This window comes from Syngnathus acus, chromosome 1 (assembly GCF_901709675.1).
Source record: "Syngnathus acus chromosome 1, fSynAcu1.2, whole genome shotgun sequence".
NCBI lineage: Eukaryota > Metazoa > Chordata > Actinopteri > Syngnathiformes > Syngnathidae > Syngnathus > Syngnathus acus.
In genome coordinates, this window is record NC_051087.1 from 5482016 (window position 1) to 5507440 (window position 25425).

The 25425-nt window shown below is 41.9% G+C and overlaps 5 protein-coding genes across 6 annotated transcripts; 2 read left to right on the top strand and 3 right to left on the bottom strand.

The window, feature by feature from the left end:
* Window positions 1-58: 58 nt before the first annotated feature.
* Window positions 59-1920, top strand: LOC119123302 (OCIA domain-containing protein 1-like). Of its 2 annotated transcripts, none has more exons than XM_037252303.1 (8): window positions 59-258; window positions 418-502; window positions 675-728; window positions 805-852; window positions 1094-1223; window positions 1307-1457; window positions 1548-1713; window positions 1795-1920. In XM_037252303.1, the coding sequence occupies exons 1-8, from the start codon at window positions 205-207 to the stop codon at window positions 1830-1832; spliced, it is 726 nt and encodes a 241-aa protein (XP_037108198.1). In that variant the 5' UTR covers window positions 59-204; the 3' UTR covers window positions 1833-1920. The 2 variants fall into 2 exon arrangements, with proteins under 2 accessions (XP_037108198.1, XP_037108206.1); XM_037252311.1 differs by having other exon boundaries at window positions 60-258; window positions 1307-1464; window positions 1561-1713.
* Window positions 1921-2419: 499 nt separating this feature from the next.
* rhbdd2 (rhomboid domain containing 2) lies at window positions 2420-3311 on the bottom strand. Its single transcript, XM_037252292.1, has 2 exons — window positions 2583-3311; window positions 2420-2512 (listed from the first exon to the last, which is right to left on the bottom strand). The coding sequence occupies exons 1-2, from the start codon at window positions 3048-3050 to the stop codon at window positions 2483-2485; spliced, it is 498 nt and encodes a 165-aa protein (XP_037108187.1). The 5' UTR covers window positions 3051-3311; the 3' UTR covers window positions 2420-2482.
* Window positions 3312-4005: 694 nt separating this feature from the next.
* Window positions 4006-16849, top strand: LOC119123319 (cysteine-rich hydrophobic domain-containing protein 2). The gene is made up of 6 exons (XM_037252322.1): window positions 4006-4372; window positions 13368-13422; window positions 13508-13663; window positions 13757-13813; window positions 14015-14074; window positions 14601-16849. Exons 1-6 carry the CDS (start codon window positions 4239-4241, stop codon window positions 14649-14651), a joined length of 513 nt encoding a protein of 170 aa, XP_037108217.1. The 5' UTR covers window positions 4006-4238; the 3' UTR covers window positions 14652-16849.
* A 4610-nt stretch (window positions 16850-21459) lies between these two features.
* On the bottom strand, window positions 21460-23092 carry LOC119125313. The gene is made up of 6 exons (XM_037255658.1): window positions 22898-23092; window positions 22676-22821; window positions 22545-22606; window positions 22349-22462; window positions 21907-22005; window positions 21460-21642 (listed from the first exon to the last, which is right to left on the bottom strand). Exons 1-6 carry the CDS (start codon window positions 23006-23008, stop codon window positions 21488-21490), a joined length of 687 nt encoding a protein of 228 aa, XP_037111553.1. The 5' UTR covers window positions 23009-23092; the 3' UTR covers window positions 21460-21487.
* A 785-nt stretch (window positions 23093-23877) lies between these two features.
* LOC119125305 lies at window positions 23878-25374 on the bottom strand. The gene is made up of 6 exons (XM_037255645.1): window positions 25138-25374; window positions 24935-25077; window positions 24801-24862; window positions 24601-24714; window positions 24193-24291; window positions 23878-24119 (listed from the first exon to the last, which is right to left on the bottom strand). The coding sequence occupies exons 1-6, from the start codon at window positions 25249-25251 to the stop codon at window positions 23995-23997; spliced, it is 657 nt and encodes a 218-aa protein (XP_037111540.1). The 5' UTR covers window positions 25252-25374; the 3' UTR covers window positions 23878-23994.
* Between the last annotated feature and the right edge of the window lie 51 nt (window positions 25375-25425).

Genomic DNA, 25425 nt, shown 5'->3' on the forward strand with positions numbered 1-25425 from the left:
TCGAGATATTTGATTTTAATTTGTGAACCATTGTCTGAAAGACCTCCACGAATGTCACCTTTTTCATTTCCGGGTTACGTCACAGTCCGCGGTGACATTGTACCGAGTAGTACACACGACGGTTGTCTTGGAGTTCTCTTAAAACCATTTCTTACTATTTTCACATGCGTTGAAGGCTACGAGACGTGTTGTTATTTTTTCAATATGTCATCCACTACTGCGGGTTTTAATGAGGAGCGGCGGCATCAAGGAGCACAGGTTAGCAGCATGCCGATAAACATTATCCGACCCTCGCATGTGCTAACGCGTTTAGCCTGCTAGCTTCGAGTAAACACTAGCGGCCCCCTTCAACTGCGTTAACACCTCCCGGACTTGTCATTAATGCTGTCTGAGATTAAAAGTGTCTAGTCCCTGCAGACGCGCCTGGGCACAGACTACATCCCCACCGAAGAGGAGAAGAGAGTGTTCAGGGAGTGCAACAATGAAAGCTTTTGGTATAGGTGTAAGTAACAACTTGTGTATCACTCGAAATGTGTATTTTCCACAGTTAGCAAAATCTCCTTCCAGCCCAAGTACTATCAATACTGTCAATGTAATCATTTTAGTGCTATAATGTTATAGCCTCTAAGTGTACATTTCCTTAGTTATGAAAAATAATAATGCTTATGTTACAGCGGTACCATTCTCTGTGGTGAGCATGGCCATCACTCAAGCCCTGGTTGCCAGAGGTAAGATCACATTCATGTGCTCCTATGGAACATGCATGGATGGCAATTTGAATAAATTCTGTCTGTTTCCATTTAGGGTCTCTCGCTGCATCTCCAAGGTTTGGATCGCTTCCAAAAGTGGCCTGTAAGTTTGATGACAAGACGATGTAGACGTTTTCTTGTTTAACACAAATGCAACCTGCTTCTTAAAATGGCTGTCACTATCAGTTGGTATAAAAAGCCAAATCTCAACAGGAATTCAAATAATCCTTAATGTTTGCATTTTGTTAGCACCACTCTTAAGATTTTAGATGGCTATTACAAAATATCCTGCATTCTGGAATGCAGCATTTGTTGTGATGGCTGCGTCTTTGCTGTGTTTGCAGTTGCTGGCTTCTGTGGCTACTTGGCAGGTAAGATGTCGTACATGAAGACGTGTCAGGAGAAGTTCAAGAGGTTGGACAGCTCTCCTCTGGGAGAGGCCCTGAGACAGAGAACGGGACTGCCTCCACAGATGTGTGTACCAACACCAAAGTCACACTATAAGAAGGAAAGCTCAAAAGCAAGCCCCTATTAGTATTTTGTGGTTTCCTTTCTAGCCAAGGTGGTCAGTCCGAGATGAATGATCCCAACAGTCAGAGCTTTGACACCAATTTCCAGCCAGCAGAGATGCAATCTTCCACCGCCGAACAGGAATATGGATTTAGTCCAGAATCGCCTGTACCCATGCGAAGAGCAGAAGACTTTAATGTGCCAGGTGAGTAACACTGATGCCTGACGACAATGAAAGGTAATGAAAACACGCTTTTGTATTTTAATATGGGTTGATAATGTGTCAAACTGTCATCTGCAGCTGAGGAAAACAACGGACCCAAGAGCAAGTCCATCCTCTATGAGGACTTGCGGCTAAAGAATCGAGAGAACTACGAGGTCACACTCACCCAGAAGGCTGACTCGCAGCTCAAAACTCCCCCTGTGAAGGAGCCAGAAAGACCAACAAAAAGCGGTAAACAATACAAACATACAAACCTTTTTTTATTTATTTTTTTATTGTATTTTTTAAAATAATTTCTTCTTCAAATTGCAGCAACGAAAAATATCTATGGAGACACCTGGGACGAATGAGTAGTTTTGTGTAAAAATGTACTTCAATGATCATGTGACACAAAATGACATCTTTGCTAAAGAATCAAATAAACCAAAGTGCTTGAAGTCTTCCGTCGGTTTACAGAAGATTTAAACTATTTCCTGGAAAAAGGCTGAATATTACAATACAGTTTGGAATATTACGTATACAATAACACTTTCTCCAGTGTAGCATCATCTGTGTATTTTAGGGGGTGTGCTTGAGCAGCCCTCCATTTATATGTGCTCACGGTGTAAAACAAAAGACAACTATAGATGGCTGTGACCGTGATGGCTGTGCACGCAGCCGTGTTCATGACTTGTCCCACCGAGGCCTGCTGCAGAGGCATGAGGATTAGGTCCAGACACTGCACTGGTTGGCTTGGACCAACCTTCATACATCTTGGTTGAGCCACTACCAGCCAAGTTGGCGCTTGACACAGGCGCATAGGCCTGCACTGGGTAAGATCCAGGTGTTGGGTTGATTTGTGGAAGGAGTGATTTCCTCCTGTCCTCTGTGGAAGCTGGGACAAACGCCACCATCCTGATGCTCCTCAGCAAGCGGAAAGGTGCCGTCTTCTCCACAACGCCTGCCTTGGCCTCCGAGATGTCCAGAAAGGAGAACCATCCTCTTCCGTGCATCCATCCGATTAGTGTGGAGATGATATTGCAGGGGAGCGCTGTGTGAGGAATGAGGACGCTGGTGATGAGGACAAAAATCCACGGGAGAACCATGGTGGGAAAACTGACCCCACAGAGGAAGGCTTTGGTCATTTTTGTGTGCGTGGTGGTGAGGGCCACGCAAGCGAGGGCCATAGGTACCAGCCCCTCCGTGGGTCCATTGCCGTTGCTCTCCTGCAGGAGATCCACAAAGGCATACAACAAGCCTGCCATTGTTGACATCAGGATGCACACAAACAGGAAGCGGACAGTGCCAAAGCCTTTCTCCAGGCTACCACTGAGGAACACCATGGTGCAGATGCTGAGGAGCAGTTGAGTGAAGCTTCTGTGGTAGAATGGGTACGTCAAGAGTGTATGCACATGCCCTTTGAGAAAAACACTCGCCCCAACACTGAGTCCCCCCTCAGAGGAGTCCAAGTAGGTTTGGAGCGCGAACACAGCACACGATGTGAGGGTGATCAGGAACATCCCACTCGAAATGCCAGGAACCACATCTCTCAAAACTTGGACGACCATCCTTAAGTGGCTCGCGCTCATTTTATGGTCGTGGACAACGAAACGTGGGTAAAAACGCAGCGGGTTTGACCAAACAAGTGGTTTGAAAACGACCGTAGAATCCCGGAAGTAAGGTTATTGCTGTTTAGAGATGTGCAGATCATCGCATGCTGGAGCGCACATCCTAGATGAAGCACTACTATTCAATTAAAAATACAACTAAGTAGTATACCTATAAGTAAATGAATGAAAAACAATACCATGACCACAGGGTTAAACAAACGTTACTCCATGTTTTGGTTTTGCAGAGACACATTTGTGTTTCGAAGATTTTCCGGTTAGGCTTTTCAAAATAAGGCTTAAGATGCTGGTTGAGTGGCTATGTGATTTTATTTTGCAAAATAATACCGCAGAAGGTCCCTAAGGATTTTATTTTGGCATTTCCTGCACTGGCTATCGATGATCGGAAAGTGGGGGCTGCACAGTCGATAGTCTCTTGATATTGTTTGTTTTTTGTCTTGATTTTGGAATTGCTCCTTCTCTTTGAGGATAAGGGGAAAAAGACGAGGGAAGAAGTTGTTATATACTGACTGGTGTATGAAAAATATCCCGTTAAGCCTTTCATAATAAAAGAAACGACATGAAATTATAATTTGATAATACTGCTGCAAAATATGTGAATTTATTAACTAACTGCATCTAACCAACAATAAAGGTGCATTTCTATTTGTATTAGGTCGTGTTGTCACCATTTGCTTTTTTGTTTTGCTAGTTTGAAAATTTGACTTTTTTGAAGGGACATCTGACTCCCAACATTTTACAGACTTTTTGCGTTTAGAAGACCATAACATATGATTAAATGTTTCATAATAAGCGTATTTTCATTTTAGGTAAAGTATCAAAAGTCCTTTCATCGGGAAGGAAAAGGCACTCAATAACCCCGTGCGATTTTTGTCAGCAGTTTGGTTTCTGTTTTGTGTTTAAAAAGTTGAAGCTCGTCTGGGTCTTCCGGTGTCGTATGGCGACTGCAACGGATGTTGATATTTTGCTTGCGAGCCTGCCGCTGAGAGATGTGAACTGTCGGGACGGCTCGCTTTTGAATTTGTCCTCCCTTTTGTCCAATTCGCGATCGAAGGGGAGCCGCTTCTTAGTGAGCCCAGCGGCATCGCGTCCATCCCGGTGGCGTCTCGACCGGGAAGCGCGTCGCTCCGTTTTGGGGCCGTGCGTGCGATGATGGAGGACTTTGACGAAATCTACGAGGAAGAGGAGGAGGAAGAAGAGGACGAGGACAGGGCCGCGGAAGAACAGCTCCTCAAGTACGCTCCGGATCCGGTGGTGGTGCGAGGCTCCGGACACGTCACAGTGTAAGTTGCCAACGAGGCGAGTTGGCATTTTGGGGGGGGGGGGGGGAGAGTTCAAACGGTGTCGCGTGACGATGAGCGAGCGTGGGGGGGGAATGCTAACTGGATGCTAATTGATTAGCATCCGCCTATGGACAAGCTAAGTCTGTTAGCTCCACTCTTAGCTGCCAGCAACACTGAGCGTACAAAGTGGTTTTACATTGTTTGCATCGTTTTTAAGCACATGACTCTTTGTATATGCCCGTTTTCTTCGTGCCTATGCTAATGTCAAGCTGTTAAAATGGTAAAGTTTTAACATTGTTTCATACTTTGCGTTCAGGTAAGCGCGTTTGCATGGACCCCTGGTGATAGCTTACATTTAATTTAATCCTGATTTTACGGTCGAGCGATCTCTGCTTTAAGTTTATCTTGATGAGAAATGACTCTTTAATACTTATTTCCAGTAAATGCTCCCAAGAAGTGATGAAAAGATGGGGTGTGCGTAAAATCTATTTGCACGCTAATACATGCATTGTAGGGGTGTAAATCGCGGGTTTTTAACGATACGATATCATATCGATACAAAGAGATCAGGGTTTTAAACCAAGGTTAGGGTTACAAACTAGGTTTTAAAGCTAGGCTTAAGGTTTCCAACGAGGTTTTCAAACTACTTTTAGGGTTTCTAAGATTAGGGTTTCTAACTAGGCTTTCAAACTAGGGTTAGGGTTTTCGACTAGGGTTTCCAAAGTTAGGGTTAGGGTTGGGGTTAGGCTTTCAAAACTAGGGTTAGGGTTAGCGTTAGGGTTAGGGTTACTAACTAGGCTTTCAAAACTAGATTTAGGGTTAGGGTTTCTAACTAGGCTTTCAAAACTAGGGTTAGGGTTTCCGACTAGGGTTTCCAAGGAGTTTTGCCATCGCTAATTAGGGTTTCAAACTATGCTCAGGGTTTCCGACTAGGGTTTTAAACCAAGGTTAGGGTTTCAAACTAGGTTTTAAAGCTAGGGTTAGGGTTTCCAACGAGGGTTTCAAACTACTTTTAGGGTTTCTAAGATTGGGGTTTCTAACTAGGCTTTCAAAACTAGGGTTAGGGTTTTCGACTAGGGTTTCCAAAATTAGGGTTAGGATTAGGGTTGGGGTTAGGGTTAGCGTTAGAGTTAGGGTTAGAGTTAGGGTTAGGGTTACTAACTAGGCTTTCAAAACTAGAGTTAGGGTTAGGGTTTCTAACTAGGCTTTCAAAACTAGGGTTAGGGTTTCCGACTAGGGTTTCCAAGGAGTTTTGCCATCGCTAATTAGGGTTTCAAACTAGGCTCAGGGTTTCCGACTAGGGTTTTAAACCAAGGTTAGGGTTTCAAACTAGGTTTTAAAGCTAGGGTTAGGGTTTCCAACGAGGGTTTCAAACTACTTTTAGGGTTTCTAAGATTGGGGTTTCTAACTAGGCTTTCAAAACTAGGGTTAGGGTTTTTGACTAGGGTTTCCAAAGTTAGGGTTAGGGTTGGGGTTAGGGTTTCTAACTAGGCTTTCAAAACTAGGGTTAGGGTTAGCGTTAGAGTTAGGGTTAGAGTTAGGGTTAGGGTTAGGGTTACTAACTAGGCTTTCAAAACTAGGGTTAGGGTTTCTAACTAGGCTTTCAAAACTAGGGTTAGGGTTTCCGACTAGGGTTTCCAAGGAGTTTTGCCATCGCTAATTAGGGTTTCAAACTAGGCTCAGGGTTTCCGACTAGGGTTTTAAACCAAGGTTAGGGTTTCAAACTAGGTTTTAAAGCTAGGGTTAGGGTTTCCAACGAGGGTTTCAAACTACTTTTAGGGTTTCTAAGATTGGGGTTTCTAACTAGGCTTTCAAAACTAGGGTTAGGGTTTTCGACTAGGGTTTCCAAAATTAGGGTTAGGATTAGGGTTGGGGTTAGGGTTTCTAACTAGGCTTTCAAAACTAGGGTTAGGGTTAGCGTTAGAGTTAGGGTTAGAGTTAGGGTTAGGGTTACTAACTAGGCTTTCAAAACTAGAGTTAGGGTTAGGGTTTCTAACTAGGCTTTCAAAACTAGGGTTAGGGTTTCCGACTAGGGTTTCCAAGGAGTTTTGCCATCGCTAATTAGGGTTTCAAACTAGGCTCAGGGTTTCCGACTAGGGTTTTAAACCAAGGTTAGGGTTTCAAACTAGGTTTTAAAGCTAGGGTTAGGGTTTCCAACGAGGGTTTCAAACTACTTTTAGGGTTTCTAAGATTGGGGTTTCTAACTAGGCTTTCAAAACTAGGGTTAGGGTTTTCGACTAGGGTTTCCAAAGTTAGGGTTAGGGTTGGGGTTAGGGTTTCTAACTAGGCTTTCAAAACTAGGGTTAGGGTTAGCGTTAGAGTTAGGGTTAGAGTTAGGGTTAGGGTTAGGGTTACTAACTAGGCTTTCAAAACTAGAGTTAGGGTTAGGGTTTCTAACTAGGCTTTCAAAACTAGGGTTAGGGTTTCCGACTAGGGTTTCCAAGGAGTTTTGCCATCGCTAATTAGGGTTTCAAACTAGGCTCAGGGTTTCCGACTAGGGTTTTAAACCAAGGTTAGGGTTTCAAACTAGGTTTTAAAGCTAGGGTTAGGGTTTCCAACGAGGGTTTCAAACTACTTTTAGGGTTTCTAAGATTGGGGTTTCTAACTAGGCTTTCAAAACTAGGGTTAGGGTTTAGGGTTAGGGTTAGGGTTTTCGACTAGGGTTTCCAAAATTAGGGTTAGGATTAGGGTTGGGGTTAGGGTTTCTAACTAGGCTTTCAAAACTAGGGTTAGGGTTAGAGTTAGGGTTAGGGTTAGGGTTACTAACTAGGCTTTCAAAACTAGAGTTAGGGTTAGGGTTTCTAACTAGGCTTTCAAAACTAGGGTTAGGGTTTCCGACTAGGGTTTCCAAGGAGTTTTGCCATTGCTAATTAGGGTTTCAAACTAGGCTCAGGGTTTCCGACTAGGGTTTTAAACCAAGGTTAGGGTTTCAAACTAGGTTTTAAAGCTAGGGTTAGGGTTTCCAACGAGGGTTTCAAACTACTTTTAGGGTTTCTAAGATTGGGGTTTCTAACTAGGCTTTCAAAACTAGGGTTAGGGTTTAGGGTTAGGGTTTTCGACTAGGGTTTCCAAAGTTAGGGTTAGGATTAGGGTTGGGGTTAGGGTTTATAACTAGGCTTTCAAAACTAGGGTTAGGGTTAGGGTTAGGGTTACTAACTAGGCTTTCAAAACTAGAGTTAGGGTTAGGGTTTCTAACTAGGCTTTCAAAACTAGGGTTAGGGTTTCCGACTAGGGTTTCCAAGGAGTTTTGCCATTGCTAATTAGGGTTTCAAACTAGGCTCAGGGTTTCCGACTAGGGTTTTAAACCAAGGTTAGGGTTTCAAACTAGGTTTTAAAGCTAGGGTTAGGGTTTCCAACGAGGGTTTCAAACTACTTTTAGGGTTTCTAAGATTGGGGTTTCTAACTAGGCTTTCAAAACTAGGGTTAGGGTTTTCGACTAGGGTTTCCAAAGTTAGGGTTAGGATTAGGGTTGGGGTTAGGGTTTCTAACTAGGCTTTCAAAACTAGGGTTAGGGTTAGGGTTACTAACTAGGCTTTCAAAACTAGAGTTAGGGTTAGGGTTTCTAACTAGGCTTTCAAAACTAGGGTTAGGGTTTCCGACTAGGGTTTCCAAGGAGTTTTGCCATTGCTAATTAGGGTTTCAAACTAGGCTCAGGGTTTCCGACTAGGGTTTTAAACCAAGGTTAGGGTTTCAAACTAGGTTTTAAAGCTAGGGTTAGGGTTTCCAACGAGGGTTTCAAACTACTTTTAGGGTTTCTAAGATTGGGGTTTCTAACTAGGCTTTCAAAACTAGGGTTAGGGTTTTCGACTAGGGTTTCCAAAGTTAGGGTTAGGATTAGGGTTGGGGTTAGGGTTTCTAACTAGGCTTTCAAAACTAGGGTTAGCGTTAAGGTTAGAGTTAGGGTTAGGGTTACTAACTAGGCTTTCAAAACTAGAGTTAGGGTTAGGGTTTCTAACTAGGCTTTCAAAACTAGGGTTAGGGTTTCCGACTAGGGTTTCCAAGGAGTTTTGCCATCGCTAATTAGGGTTTCAAACTAGGCTCAGGGTTTCCGACTAGGGTTTTAAACCAAGGTTAGGGTTTCAAACTAGGTTTTAAAGCTAGGGTTAGGGTTTCCAACGAGGGTTTCAAACTACTTTTAGGGTTTCTAAGATTGGGGTTTCTAACTAGGCTTTCAAAACTAGGGTTAGGGTTTTCGACTAGGGTTTCCAAAGTTAGGGTTAGGGTTGGGGTTAGGGTTTCTAACTAGGCTTTCAAAACTAGGGTTAGGGTTAGCGTTAGAGTTAGGGTTAGAGTTAGGGTTAGGGTTAGGGTTAGGGTTACTAACTAGGCTTTCAAAACTAGAGTTAGGGTTAGGGTTTCTAACTAGGCTTTCAAAACTAGGGTTAGGGTTTCCGACTAGGGTTTCCAAGGAGTTTTGCCATTGCTAATTAGGGTTTCAAACTAGGCTCAGGGTTTCCGACTAGGGTTTTAAACCAAGGTTAGGGTTTCAAACTAGGTTTTAAAGCTAGGGTTAGGGTTTCCAACGAGGGTTTCAAACTACTTTTAGGGTTTCTAAGATTGGGGTTTCTAACTAGGCTTTCAAAACTAGGGTTAGGGTTAGGGTTAGGGTTTTCGACTAGGGTTTCCAAAATTAGGGTTAGGATTAGGGTTGGGGTTAGGGTTTCTAACTAGGCTTTCAAAACTAGGGTTAGGGTTAGAGTTAGGGTTAGGGTTAGGGTTACTAACTAGGCTTTCAAAACTAGAGTTAGGGTTAGGGTTTCTAACTAGGCTTTCAAAACTAGGGTTAGGGTTTCCGACTAGGGTTTCCAAGGAGTTTTGCCATTGCTAATTAGGGTTTCAAACTAGGCTCAGGGTTTCCGACTAGGGTTTTAAACCAAGGTTAGGGTTTCAAACTAGGTTTTAAAGCTAGGGTTAGGGTTTCCAACGAGGGTTTCAAACTACTTTTAGGGTTTCTAAGATTGGGGTTTCTAACTAGGCTTTCAAAACTAGGGTTAGGGTTTAGGGTTAGGGTTTTCGACTAGGGTTTCCAAAGTTAGGGTTAGGATTAGGGTTGGGGTTAGGGTTTATAACTAGGCTTTCAAAACTAGGGTTAGGGTTAGGGTTACTAACTAGGCTTTCAAAACTAGAGTTAGGGTTAGGGTTTCTAACTAGGCTTTCAAAACTAGGGTTAGGGTTTCCGACTAGGGTTTCCAAGGAGTTTTGCCATTGCTAATTAGGGTTTCAAACTAGGCTCAGGGTTTCCGACTAGGGTTTTAAACCAAGGTTAGGGTTTCAAACTAGGTTTTAAAGCTAGGGTTAGGGTTTCCAACGAGGGTTTCAAACTACTTTTAGGGTTTCTAAGATTGGGGTTTCTAACTAGGCTTTCAAAACTAGGGTTAGGGTTTTCGACTAGGGTTTCCAAAGTTAGGGTTAGGATTAGGGTTGGGGTTAGGGTTTCTAACTAGGCTTTCAAAACTAGGGTTAGGGTTAGGGTTACTAACTAGGCTTTCAAAACTAGAGTTAGGGTTAGGGTTTCTAACTAGGCTTTCAAAACTAGGGTTAGGGTTTCCGACTAGGGTTTCCAAGGAGTTTTGCCATTGCTAATTAGGGTTTCAAACTAGGCTCAGGGTTTCCGACTAGGGTTTTAAACCAAGGTTAGGGTTTCAAACTAGGTTTTAAAGCTAGGGTTAGGGTTTCCAACGAGGGTTTCAAACTACTTTTAGGGTTTCTAAGATTGGGGTTTCTAACTAGGCTTTCAAAACTAGGGTTAGGGTTTTCGACTAGGGTTTCCAAAGTTAGGGTTAGGATTAGGGTTGGGGTTAGGGTTTCTAACTAGGCTTTCAAAACTAGGGTTAGCGTTAAGGTTAGAGTTAGGGTTAGGGTTACTAACTAGGCTTTCAAAACTAGAGTTAGGGTTAGGGTTTCTAACTAGGCTTTCAAAACTAGGGTTAGGGTTTCCGACTAGGGTTTCCAAGGAGTTTTGCCATCGCTAATTAGGGTTTCAAACTAGGCTCAGGGTTTCCGACTAGGGTTTTAAACCAAGGTTAGGGTTTCAAACTAGGTTTTAAAGCTAGGGTTAGGGTTTCCAACGAGGGTTTCAAACTACTTTTAGGGTTTCTAAGATTGGGGTTTCTAACTAGGCTTTCAAAACTAGGGTTAGGGTTTTCGACTAGGGTTTCCAAAGTTAGGGTTAGGGTTGGGGTTAGGGTTTCTAACTAGGCTTTCAAAACTAGGGTTAGGGTTAGCGTTAGAGTTAGGGTTAGAGTTAGGGTTAGGGTTAGGGTTAGGGTTACTAACTAGGCTTTCAAAACTAGAGTTAGGGTTAGGGTTTCTAACTAGGCTTTCAAAACTAGGGTTAGGGTTTCCGACTAGGGTTTCCAAGGAGTTTTGCCATTGCTAATTAGGGTTTCAAACTAGGCTCAGGGTTTCCGACTAGGGTTTTAAACCAAGGTTAGGGTTTCAAACTAGGTTTTAAAGCTAGGGTTAGGGTTTCCAACGAGGGTTTCAAACTACTTTTAGGGTTTCTAAGATTGGGGTTTCTAACTAGGCTTTCAAAACTAGGGTTAGGGTTAGGGTTAGGGTTTTCGACTAGGGTTTCCAAAATTAGGGTTAGGATTAGGGTTGGGGTTAGGGTTTCTAACTAGGCTTTCAAAACTAGGGTTAGGGTTAGAGTTAGGGTTAGGGTTAGGGTTACTAACTAGGCTTTCAAAACTAGAGTTAGGGTTAGGGTTTCTAACTAGGCTTTCAAAACTAGGGTTAGGGTTTCCGACTAGGGTTTCCAAGGAGTTTTGCCATTGCTAATTAGGGTTTCAAACTAGGCTCAGGGTTTCCGACTAGGGTTTTAAACCAAGGTTAGGGTTTCAAACTAGGTTTTAAAGCTAGGGTTAGGGTTTCCAACGAGGGTTTCAAACTACTTTTAGGGTTTCTAAGATTGGGGTTTCTAACTAGGCTTTCAAAACTAGGGTTAGGGTTTAGGGTTAGGGTTTTCGACTAGGGTTTCCAAAGTTAGGGTTAGGATTAGGGTTGGGGTTAGGGTTTCTAACTAGGCTTTCAAAACTAGGGTTAGGGTTAGAGTTAGGGTTAGGGTTAGGGTTAGGGTTACTAACTAGGCTTTCAAAACTAGAGTTAGGGTTAGGGTTTCTAACTAGGCTTTCAAAACTAGGGTTAGGGTTTCCGACTAGGGTTTCCAAGGAGTTTTGCCATTGCTAATTAGGGTTTCAAACTAGGCTCAGGGTTTCCGACTAGGGTTTTAAACCAAGGTTAGGGTTTCAAACTAGGTTTTAAAGCTAGGGTTAGGGTTTCCAACGAGGGTTTCAAACTACTTTTAGGGTTTCTAAGATTGGGGTTTCTAACTAGGCTTTCAAAACTAGGGTTAGGGTTTTCGACTAGGGTTTCCAAAATTAGGGTTAGGATTAGGGTTGGGGTTAGGGTTTCTAACTAGGCTTTCAAAACTAGGGTTAGCGTTAAGGTTAGAGTTAGGGTTAGGGTTACTAACTAGGCTTTCAAAACTAGAGTTAGGGTTAGGGTTTCTAACTAGGCTTTCAAAACTAGGGTTAGGGTTTCCAAGGAGTTTTGCCATCGCTAATTAGGGTTTCAAACTAGGCTCAGTGTTTCCGACTAGGGTTTTAAACCAAGGTTAGGGTTTCAAACTAGGTTTTAAAGCTAGGGTTAGGGTTTCCAACGAGGGTTTCAAACTACTTTTAGGGTTTCTAAGATTAGGGTTTCTAACTAGGCTTTCAAAACGAGGGTTAGGGTTTCCGACCAGGGTTTCCAAGGAGTTTTGCCATTGCTATTTAGGGTTTCAAACTAGGGTTAGGGTTTCCGACTAGGGTTTTAAACAAAGGTTAGGGTTACAAACTTGGTTTTAATGCTAGGGTTAGGGTTTCAAACGAGGGTTTCAAACTACTTTTATGGTTTCTAAGATCAGGGTTTCTAACTAGGCTTTCAAAACTAGGGTTAGGGTTTCCGACCAGGGTGTCCAAGGAGTTTTGCCATCGCTAATTAAAGTTTCAAACAAGGGGTAGGGTTTCCGACTAGGGTTTTAAACCAAGCTTAGGGTTACAAACTAGATTTTAAAGCTAAGGTTAGGGTTTCCAACGAGGGTTTCAAACTACTTTTAGGGTTTCTAAGATTAGGGTTTCTAACTAGGCTTTCAAAACTAGGGTTAGGGTTTCCGACCAGGGTTTCCAAGGAGTTTTGCCATTGCTAATTAGGGTTTCAAGCTAGGGTTAGGGTCACTAGTCACTAGGGTTTTAAATCAAGGTTAGGGTTACAAACTAGGGGTGTAAATCGCGGGTTTTGTAACGATATGATATATCGATACAAAGAACCACGATACGATATTTGCCGATATCTTAAAGCCTGCTGTGATTCATTCACGATACATCACGATATAGTGCTCTACGATCGATATAGAACAATATCCTGATTTATAACAATTCATACGCAAAATCAACAACGTACTGCAAACTCTTTATTTAGGAAATTACAAAGTGCTTCCAAACGAATCACTTGAAGCCCAAAGGGGAGCGAATTTCCTCGTCTTCTTGGACACTAGCCATAGCACCAGCCCAGGAGCCGCGTAGTTATCGGCTCCCCTTTCACGTGCCTGCTCTGCTCACAACACAACACGCCGCGCACTGCTCCCGGAAAGAGGAAGCAAGCAACAATGAACTGGATTTCAAAATAAAGTCGTGTCTAATGTCCGAGGTCAAAAACGGGCGATATAGATCGATGTTTACGTTTAGCATCGATGCCAACAAATCGTAGAGCATTGTATCGATTAATCGATGTGTATCAATGAATCGTTACACCCCTTATGCAGTGACGCAATTGAATCGCACGAAGCATTTAAAAATATTTATAATTAAAATCAGAAAGGAAAGCAAATGTTTTCCTATTTATTGTAATGAGACTGTACAACTCCAGAATTGAATTGTCACTGTCACATTGTGTATCATTCTGTAATGGCTGTTGGTATTTACTGCAGCATTCTGGTGTGCCCTTCATTTCACAGATTTGGACTTAGCAACAAATTTGAATCCGAATTTCCTTCAGCACTTACAGGGAAGGTGAGTGTCAAACGCATTGTTTGTTAAATTGTTCTTTTTCCATTGCCGCAATATAATGGATACATGCATCTTTTTGCTTTGTCAGGTTGCACCTGAGGAGTTCAAAGCGAGTATCAACCGTGTGAACAGCTGTCTAAAGAAGACGCTACCGGTCAACGTACGATGGCTCCTGTGCGGCTGCCTGTGCTGTTGCTGCACGCTCGGCTTTAGTTTGTGGCCTGTCATTTGTCTCAGCAAGCGGGTAATATATGCGTACGCGCAAACACACATGCATAACGGGCACCCAAACATCACCCCGGCCTGACCCAGCACACTTTTCACTGTTGCCTTCCAGACAAGAAGATCTATAGAGAAACTTCTAGAGTGGGAGAACCGCAGACTCTACCACAAGGTGTGTGTTGTTGATTAGTGTCAAAGTCAAATAATAAATGGAAATAATATCAATTAAAAAAAGAAAAAGAAAATAAATACCACTAGGTCCTGCTGTGCATGGCTTGGGCTTTTGGGGGCAGTGTTTTATTTAAATCACTATATCAAATTTTTGTTGGGCCTTGCATTGAGTATATTTACATTTCTTTTTATCTATTTGCAGCTATGTTTGCATTGGCGACTGAACAAAAGAAAGTGTGAATCCAACAACATGATGGAGTATGTAAGTGATGTGAATCCCACTTGAATTTTAGGCAGGACATACCCTGCTGTAATATCTATAATGGCCAAGGTGAACACCCCTTAAAGAGCAGCACATTGTGCATTTAATCAAGAAATACTTGATCATTCCTTTCACTCTTTATTATACTATTTATGCTATTACATGTGTCTTTTCATAGTGACTTTAAACAGAGCGCAGTTATGAATGTTGTTCGGAAACAAATTCAAACTTGTAGCTCTAGACATCACTGTATTACGATTAATATTAGATGTTAAAACAATTAAAATACCCCCTATTTATTGCTTTACTAAAATCTCTGTTTAAGAGTAAAGGCTTTGAATGTAACTGTCTTTTAAAATCACAACTTACAAATTGCATTTACATCTTCAGTACAGTTATGCTACTGAATATATTTTTCATTAATCAGCTGTGGTACTTCTGTTACTTATTTTTTAAGACATTCACTCACAAACCGAGAGTAGCGTTACCAAAATATTCATATAAAAATGACTATTTCTCTTGTCAGGTAATCCTAATAGAATTCCTACCGAAGATCCCCATCTTCAGACCCGACTAGCCGATTGGATCTTGACAACCGTCGCCGTCCGAGCTGCCGACGAACTTTCCTCCAGAATCACTCGAACGTTTATTTTGTTTACAAGGTGACATCGGCCCTCTTGAATTCTTTTCTGGGCAACTTCTGGCGCCGAGGTCTTCTCTTTCTTTGCCTTTTGGTTTACAAGGCCAGCATCCTAACGAGTGAATTCAGGTCAGCCAGCAAGCTCCCGTATGATGCAGATCTGGTGGCGGTGTGGGTTTCAGGCCCGGCGCTGGAAAATGAGACCCTTATGTGTTTCCGGACTGGAGCAGAGCGTGGTGGCGGGAACACTGTTCAAAGCTCAGCTAGCGTCGACCCACCAAATACACCCCAGTGCTTTTGGAAAAGTGGAGAGGAAGCTTCAAATGTGTAGCAGGACATTGCAGACATCCTTCTGGTCGCCTTTCATCACTTTAGCACAATTCACTGTGCATCGCCTGAACCCAGAGACAATCACACAGTCGTGACTGCACTCCACATTGGGACACAATATGCCCTGCCTGGAGTTGCCCTGGCAACAAGGACATAGGCGATAAAGAGATGACTATTTTTTCTTTTTTTTTTTTTTTTTAAATCTTTTTTGTCAAAGCAATGTTGTGGAAAACTTTGTGACATCACATCACAGATCTATTTTTTCCCTGAAAGGCAAGCCTTCTGTTTGTTTTTTTTCAATTCCTGTTTTGCCAAACACGTCTTTATGTTTTATCTTTTTTTCATTTGTAATTGTGTGAAATGTTTGCAGTAGGGCGAAACCTCCAAAGTCAAACTGGTCAAAATATATATATATATTATTTTTTGTAACACGCTCCGCTGTTGTACAAGTGTAAAGGCAGGGTAACTGTAAAAGAAAGCTAAAATCAAGTCAAACAACTCACCCTAAGTTCACAGACGAAGAGTACGTACTTACTGCAGGACGTGACGCCAAATCTGATCTTTTTATCTACTCGCATTACAAAACCAAATGCAACTTCTCTTCCAAGTGTCTATGGAGGTTACTAAGTACATTTTGGCAAAACAACTGACATGTTTTTGCCTCAAAACACTTGTGGAGATTTGTCAAAATGCCAATTCTACATTTCAATGTATTTTTTGACTTTGGAACGTTGGACTGCTTTTTAGTGTGTCATCATGTGTCAACTGTAAAAGCACATTATGGATGTGGTCCTTCATTGGGCTTCTTGTTACTTTCGGTTTTTGGTTTACAGCTGTGAATGTGGCCCTGATAAAAAACAAAAAAAAACAAGAGATGTATTTATTTTACTTTTTTAAGTAGCCAATTACAAAATGTGGCTTAATGTGGTGATAAAATCATTGTTTGCAACTGAGTAAGTGTAGATTGCCACAGATGTCATGGGTTTACCTTTCATTGTTTTTCATCAGATTTTACAAATGTCCAACTTTAACGATCATCGCTTCGTCGTTCACGTTTAGTAAGACTTCCTGCCGAACCACATTCTGTGATGAGGTACTGCTATCAAGGTTTGCTTTTTACAAGATTTGTAAGGATGGGCATTTGACTCCTCTTCCTAGAATATGAGCAAAATTAACATTATTGGGATAAAAGAAACCCAATAATGTGATTGTATTAGTCAACATTTAATTCCACATAGTAGACATGGTTAGTTTAATATTTCAATGCCCATCCCTACTTGGAACTAAGCAGTGTGCGGATGTGGGTCACACTCAGGGGATTATCATTGATCATTAACAAAAATGTAGCACAGTCAGGGTATTCTCTTTGGTTATACCACAGTACTTGAATATTTGTTTTATAGTGTATTACCCCGCCCCTCTTCCCCTCCCCTTCCAGCTATTCCTCTTTCATGAAAGTAAACACATACAACCACATTGTATTGTCTTATAGCTATCGCACATTCACTATTCATTGCCTGGTCACATGTTACGAGGCCATGAGCTACCTATAAATCTGACTGTCGTATTTTTGGGTTTGTAATATGCAGATATTTGTGCAGCGTGGACACATGATGGTGTAGTATGCAAATATTCTTTGACTGATCTCAGACTGTGATTTTGAACTCTGCACAGAGATTTCCTATGGTTTTGTGCGCGTGTGCACAAACAAACGCACGCGTGTGTGCGTGTGTCTTATGGGGAGAAATGTATATATGACCCATATGCCCATATGTGTACGGTAATAAATGACCAGGAAAACAGTCTTTATTTGTAAAAAAAAAAAAAAACAACTAGTACAGTAAGACTTTTATTTTTAAATGACTACGTATAATAAGGCTTTAAAAAAGACTATGTATAGTAAGACTTTTTTTTTACTTTTTAAATTACCACCTATGTTTCTTGACCCCTGAGCTTTGACTCCTACCCCTGATCCTTGACCTTTGACATATGGCCCCTGACCCGAACCCAGTGCTTCTCAATAATTTTCTGTGATGGAGGGAGAAGGAAACATTTCGCGCCCCCCCCCCCCCCGCCCCATGTTATTAACATTAAAGAAAACAAAATATAAATAAAAAAGAAAGATCAACTTACAATAAAGAATAACTATTAATAACATTGTTTTTTAGTCTGTAACAGAACAGATTCAATGTGCATCACTTTGCTTGAAATTAAAAATAAATTATAATTATTTAAACTATAAATATTATTGACCAACTGCCATTTTATACTGGAAAAAATACAATAAAATAATAAACATACATAATATTAAACTAAATAACAGCAATAAATTCAATTTATGTATTGTGTCCCCCAAAATGACTCAGTATGAATGAATGAATGAATGAATGAATGAATGCCCTTTGACATGATATTCTGAAGGAAGTTGAAAGTCAACAAAGCAGGTGAGGGTGACATTTTCCATAAGCTTTCAGCAGATGTTTGAATAAATTCAGCAATTAAAGAGGTATTGAATTTTCCCTATTACGATTGTTTAGTTGTGTTCACTTGGGTACACCTGAGATCAAAATGTTCTTTACCCTTGTTCATCTCCATCCTGCCATTGTCAATATCAGTTTCCTCAAGCCGACCCAAGCTGACGTTCAGCAAGGTCAGAGAACACCCGAGACTGATCACCAGTGAATCGGAAGGCAAATGTTGACAGCCATCAATGGGTGCTACCTCAGATGCACGTTTTTGGAATGTGGTGGGGAGGCAGAATATCAGGAAAAATCAAACCGCAAATGGAGAACAGTCAAGATGCTTGAACTGAGATTCAAAGCACCATGTTGCTGTGCTCCCAACTAATATAATAATGAGTACTAACATACACCATCCATGGTTGTGAGCCGGGGTACCATAGTGTAGTGGTTAATGCGCTGCACCCTGAGTGCAGTGATGGGAGTTCAAATCCCAGTGGAAACTCAGACTTTACATTCTGCAACATAGTTGCTTGGTGCTCCCCCATAAAACCATTTTAGGATTGATCTATTCTTATCCAACTATTCGCTTGTTAGGTCATCGATGAAACCATGTATCTACTATGTCTTACAAGCCAGGGTTCCATAGAGTAGTGGTTAGTTCCCTGGACTCTGAACCCAGCGACTGGAGTTCGAATCTCCGTGAGACCTCAGACATTTTATCCAATCAGAAAGTGGGGGTGAGGGCGGGTGTGGCACTTTTCACTTTCAGTTAAGCTTTGGCCATGATTTTTCCCTAATAAACTGGCCTGTTAATAGGTACACTTGAAAATGGCGGTGTACCTAATGGAGTGTCCAAGTGACATCACAGATCAAACAGCCAATCAGAAAGTGGGGGTGAGGGCGGGTGTGGAACTTTTCACTTAAACCAGGGTGTCGACCTCCAGTCCTCGAGGGGCCGCGTTCCAATATGTTTTCCAAGTGACCCTCGTTAAGCGCACCTGCGTGAAAAGTTTTAGCTCATTTCATGTTCCGCAGGAGCTAAAACTTTTCACGCAGGTGCACTTAACGAGGGAATAACACGGACACTCCATTAGGTACACCGCCATTTTCAAGTGTACCTAATAACAGGCCACTTTATTAGGGAAATATCATGGTCAAAGGTCACAGGTGTCAAGCTCTAGTCCTCGAGGGGCCGCGTTCCAATATGTTTTCCAAGTGACCCTCGTTAAGCGCACCTGCGTGAAAAGTTTTAGCTCATTTCATGTTCCGCAGGAGCTAAAACTTTTCACGCAGGTGCACTTAACGAGGGAATAACACGGACACTCCATTAGGTACACCGCCATTTTCAAGTGTACCTAATAACAGGCCACTTTATTAGGGAAATATCATGGTCAAAGGTCACAGGTGTCAAGCTCTAGTCCTCGAGGGGCCGCGTTCCAATATGTTTTCCAAGTGACCCTCGTTAAGCGCACCTGCGTGAAAAGTTTTAGCTCATTTCATGTTCCGCAGGAGCTAAAACTTTTCACGCAGGTGCACTTAACGAGGGAATAACACGGACACTCCATTAGGTACACCGCCATTTTCAAGTGTACCTAATAACAGGCCACTTTATTAGGGAAATATCATGGTCAAAGGTCACAGGTGTCAAGCGCTAGTCCTCGGGGCCGCGTTCCAATATGTTTTCCAAGTTACCCTCGTTAAACACACCTGCGTGAAAAGTTTTTGGTCCTTTTCACGTACCGCAGGAGCTAAAACTTTTCACGCAGGTGCGCTTAACGAGGGAATCACACGGACACTCCATTAGGTACACCGCCATTTTCAAGTGTACCTAATAACAGGCCACCTTATTAGGGAAATATCATGGTCAAAGGTCACAGGTGTCAAGCTCTAGTCCTCGGGGCCGCGTTCCAATATGTTTTCCAAGTGACCCTCGTTAAGCGCACCTGCGTGAAAACTTTTAGCTCATTTCATGTTCTGCAGGAGCTAAAACTTTTCACGCAGGTGCACTTAACGAGGGAATCACACGGACACTCCATTAGGTACACCGCCATTTTCAAGTGTACCTAATAACAGGCCACTTTATTAGGGAAATATCATGGTCAAAGGTCACAGGTGTCAAGCTCTAGTCCTCGGGGCCGCGTTCCAATATGTTTTCCAAGTGACCCTCGTTAAGCGCACCTGCGTGAAAAGTTTTAGCTCATTTCATGTTCTGCAGGAGCTAAAACTTTTCACGCAGGTGCACTTAACGAGGGAATCTTGGAAAACATGTTGGAACGCGGCCCCAAGGACTAGAGCTTGACACCTGTGACCTTTGACCGTGATATTTCCCTAATGAAGTGGCCTGTTATTAGGTACACTTGAAAATGGCAGTGTACCTAATGGAGTGTCCGAATGACGTCATGGATCAAACAGCCAATCAGGAGGTGGGGGTGAGGGCGGGTGTGGCACTTTTCACTTTCACTTAAGCTTTTTCCCTAATGAAGTGGCCTGTGATTAGGTACACATCATGGACACTACAATAGGTACACTACACGAGGTAAAAAAAAAAAAAGAATAAATAAATAAGAAAGTGTCGCTAACGATTCGGTGAACGATTATTTTGAACAAAAATTTTGAGTGAACCGATTCCGAAGATTCAATTCACTTAACTGGAATGCACAACATTACCAGTACAAAACAATGTAGACGACCATTTGCTGCCAGGTCGAAATAGCCGACTGGTTAGTGACATGGGCTCGTGCTCGGTCAAAATTTGGTTCGATCCCAGGTGTGAGAATGTTTCACGATGTGCTTTTATTGTGCAATTAGCCCTTTGTTTATTTATTCTTTTTTTTTTTACCTCGTGTATTTGACTACTTGCTCTTTATTTTGGGGGACACCAACACATGTTACACAACGTAAAACACAAACATATTGTCATATAAAGCAGTTAACCAAATGTCAGATTTTTGTTTTCATGCCCAAAAAATAAAAACAAAGAATAAAACACCAGACAAGTTTTAACAGGTTTTAATGTTTATTCAAATAATAATGACAATAATAATAATAATAAAAGTACATTTCAAACCAGCAATCTAATGTGAAATTGCAGTAGATATATTGGATAACAATATTTATGCGTATATATGCATACACGTTTTTTTAAAACTACTATAAGTGTTATAAAATCAAGATTACCCAAAGAGAAGCATAATCTCCCCGTTGTTTGCATAACGCATCCCTTCATGCAATAAAGTTAGCTTGGAGAAAACGCGCATAAAAGAAGTGCTGTTTCACTGAGAGGTTCTTTCTTTCCTTGGCAAATCGTAAATCTACATTCTGGCTTGCATAGTTCACGCCAGGAGGGAGACGCAACACGTTCACTGACTGATCCGTTGATCCACGGGAAGGAAGGCAGTTCACCCATTGACTCGTTCGCGAACGGGAAAGTCAGGATTTGTTCCCTCACTGATCCGTTCTCGCGATGAACTGGAAATGCAAATCACTGACTCGTTCACTCAGATCCGTTCAGTTGTTGAACGGGAAATGCAATTCACGACTCGTTCGTGAACAGGAAGTTACGTCATTTTCTTCTTCGTTTAGTTTTACGGCGAGGTGGTACCAGCTTCAATGTGCATTACTGACACCTACTGGTTAAGGTCATATGAACTGAAAAAAGAACGAAGCACCGCGCCCCACTATTTGAGAAGCACTGCGCTAACCCGACCAAAACGACCATGTATTGTAAGGCTTTTCTTATTAAAAAAAAATATTTCCGTGTACATAAGAATAAGACGTAATATAGTTTCTGAAATGACAGTGATTAAATGGCTACTTGAGCTTAGGCCATAATCATAATGTGACTGTTAATGAATTTGAAAAATATTTGCGAACTACATTAATTCTATTGACGAATACAATAATTAAAAAAAATATAACATTTTGATTGAAATTGTTTTATTGGATCAACATGGTCTCTTTGTATTGTTTTTTATTTTATTTTTAATTTCTCATCGAATCCACAATCATCTTTATTCCACTTTGACTGCTGAGCAGCTTGTCCAATAGTCTCATATATTCTGGGTCAGCTTGACTGAGGACGGAGGTTAAATCAGTGGTCTCTGTGTCTTTTGAAGCTGATGAATCTGGACAAAAACCTGGCAAATTAAAAGACAAAGTAAATGAGCTATAACTCTTCAGTAATATCGAACAAATTAAAAGGTAAAAGTTTGTTTTTCGAGCAGGCTAAGCTTGCCAGCCTCACAGATATGTAGGCCTTAAGATAGAAATACAGCAAATGAAAATAGAGATTTTTTAATTTTTTATTATACCATTGAATTGAAGTGTGAGGTAAGTGGTTTGGACAGTTTGAGTTTGAAAAGCCACCACATCATATTATTGAAAAAGTCAAATGTCCTCACCTTTGTCTGCAGCCAGGATGGTGGGTGGGGGTAAATTCAGACATGCCGCCTGCCTCTTGAACTCATCAATCTCAGCACTCGTCAATTTTGGTCTTCTGGCTGGAGAACACAAAACTCATATGCCCTCAAGTGGACTTTTGACAGCTTTAAAACAGGACAATTCATCTTTTGTTTGCTAGCTTAAAAGATTACCATGCATGTCAGCCATATTTGTAGAATGTGTTTTTGCTGTGTACTAAAGGAGACATGTAGCAACCATCAAAGTCATTTAAATTTTGGACCCTCTTTGTTGGAATGGCCCGTAGAGCACAGGTTGGCCGTCACCTCTGGTCGACTATTGAAAACTACCCCACATATTGTCAGACACTTGTCGGTTTTGGCCGCGTGGTTCGGCCCAAGGGAGGTCCAACAGTCCATCAAGAGATGTAGTTGTAATTCTTACTCAAAAGCTGCATAACACGGTACGTGCGTTCTCCCAAGGTAGTGTTAGACAGAAGAAGAATGCAGTCAGAGCAGCTGGTCCTCAAGAGAACCTCACTAGCAGAGAGGGGATGCTCTAATGCAAACACACAAAAGAAACGTCCATTTGCACTTTTTGTTAGCACAAAGTCCAAAAAATGATCAATGTGAATGTTTACCCATGTGCAGAGTGTTGTTGACCAAGGTCAACTTTGAAGTGATACTGTAGCATCGGCCCAACCTTTTCAAAAACACGACAGGTCATATAATATTCAATATGTGAACCAAACACAATCTGTAATTACTGTACATTTTCTGGACTTGAAACACAAAGATGGAGTCGCTCTCATTGGCCGGGAAGACTTTCCCCCACACGTTTTCCACAAACATCTTTGTCAGGAGTTTGGAGCCTGGCATGTCAGTACTTTCTCCCGCAAACGTCCACACGCCCAAGAGCTGCAACACAAAAAGCAGAAACAATACTTGCACCCAATTGATTATATTCATTGACTCAACCGGGGAAGTATCTTACCGGGTCGCGACTTTGGATTTCCACCTGCTGGGTCAACGTGTCACAGTCAGAGGTCAGAGGGGCCGAGAGGCCTGCCGATAGAAACGTGAAAGCGAGGATTAAGAACAACATCACGGCTGGATCAGCGTGTTGATTTGCGTGAAAATATTGTGGCTGCTTGTTCTAGAATGCAACTGTTTATAGCAATTCGAGTGTTTATCAATGTATCAAAGTTCAGCCACTTGTTTACACACGTTTTGTAATGTGTTTTGAGATGGAGGGGAAAGTTTAGCCGAAAATGTTCACTTCTTAACTTTTCAGGAAATGGGATTGATAATTGTGTAGGAAACTGAGATTGTTGACGTCCACCTTTTGTTTTTCATCATTTTATTCGCTGGGGGCCGCGTTCCAATACGATCTCCAAGTTACCCTCGTTAAACATACCTGAGTGAAAAGTTCAGTTCATTTTCACCTTCTGCAGGAGCCTAACTTTTGACTCAGGTGCAGAATTTTTTTAGGATGACTTTTTTGTTCTTGTACAAGGTGAAAATATCATATTGGAACGTGGCCCCCGAGGACTGGAGTTCCACTGGTCTAAGCCAAGGGTAAGCAAAGTATAGCGCTAATAAATAATATATAATCCAGCCCACTCAGAGTCCTGTCAATAGGTCATTATATTGATTTTGCTGATGTCAATCAAAATTATGTTGAATAATTATGATTCAATTGTGATACCTATTACAATGACATTAAATGTAAAATGTATATATTAGATGCAAACATTTGACTATTGTGCCCATAACAGAGAGCACACAAGTATTAGGTTGTGTTTTATGTGTGGTATATAAATAAATATGTATTATTATTAACCTTAACAGCAAATCATAGCAACCAACTACTGACAACTACTACAGGCTTTTCTTTTGTGTCTTCTCACACAAAATAAGTTGCCTAAACCTGATCGAAGCATTACTCTCACAATCTCCCTTTCAAAGGTAAATAAAGTATTATTTTATGAGTGAACTTTATTAGTAAATCAGAGCAACACACTACTTGTTTGATTTGAGCGTGTACACTAGCAGATGCGTGCACAATGCTATCAAAGTATTTTCCAACAATCAGTTGATAAAGAAGTCAAAAAGTTGGTCGAGAAGCTTCGCAACCCGCTGTCCCATCTTGGCCTCTAACAACGAGTTGAAGGCAGCAAGTCCATCCGAGGTTGCAATGTTGTCTGGGCAGATTTCTGTGGACATAAGACATAATATAGTGTTTGAAATGACGGTGACTAAATGACTACGTGATCCGAGACTTCTCACCATAGCTCGGGTCCATCATGAGTGGGGAGGGCATCTGGAGACACTTTGCTTGCATCTTGAGCATCTCCACGTCGGCAAGTGAGACGCTCCGTTGCCTGCCTGGAGATCAAGCAAGCAGCCATCAACCAAACAAACACCGACTGAGAGCTTCGATCAACAAACCAACCATCAATTCAAACATAAATTGGGCAATCAACTTTCAACCACCAACCAAGTCACACTCAACCAAGAAACATCCAATTTCATCCAATCAACAACTGACAAAAACAAAACTCAGTCAAGTAAAAATCAACTAAGCAATAATGAAGCATCAACCAAGCATCAGTCAACCAAGTGTCTCGTTTCTCTCCCAACGTCAGTCATAGAAAAAAGCTTAGCTGAATGGACAAATTTCACTGCATGTCTTACTGAACAGCAGAAGACTCTTAAAGGAGTCTTGACTGGTTTTGACTTCTTCATAGACCACCAGGCAGTCTGCACAGTCTGTCTCCAGGTATACTTCCTTGAGGTAAAACGGATGCTCTGTCAAAAACAACACACGAGAAAAAAAATCCTTGTAGTGGATCATTAAACCAAAAAATATCTTATCTTAATTCGTGTCTGCTCACCAATCAATAATGTGCTGTTTTGCATGGTCACGTTGTAGATCATCCCGGAACATTCACCATAGCTAGAGAGAGAGAGAGAGTCCCAGTTAACAATAGGTTTGTAATTGCAATTGTGTCACAACTACTGCGTTTACATTCTCTGCGTCTGGAAGATGGTGAGCACGTTGCTGAGGGAGGTGGCGCGGATGTCCAACCAGATGCTGTTGAGCAGATGTCCCAGAGATCGACTTCCCGGGAGGTCGGAGCTCCCCCCGATGTACAGCCAGCGTCCCAACATCTGTGTCAAGCCCACAGCACTGATTCCTCCAAAAAATCATGCATGGAGGTTTACACTTACTTGTTCATTGCTGATGCTTATCGGCTTCAGCAAAGTGTCACAGCTTGTCAACGGAGCAGCGCGGCCCACGCAGAGAAGAGCGAGCAAAAGAACGACGACCTCGCAGCTCTTCATCTTCCCTTCTGACGGCTCTTTGAGAACCTTTTTACCCTTCCAGCTGCGGACGTTAGTGAAGCAAAGCGAACCAGGCAGAAGGGTTTTTGTGTTAGAGGGGAGAGAGGGGGGGTGAACTTTGACCCTTATGAGGAATGGAAGGAATCTCGATCTAATCGGCGTTTTACAGAGCAG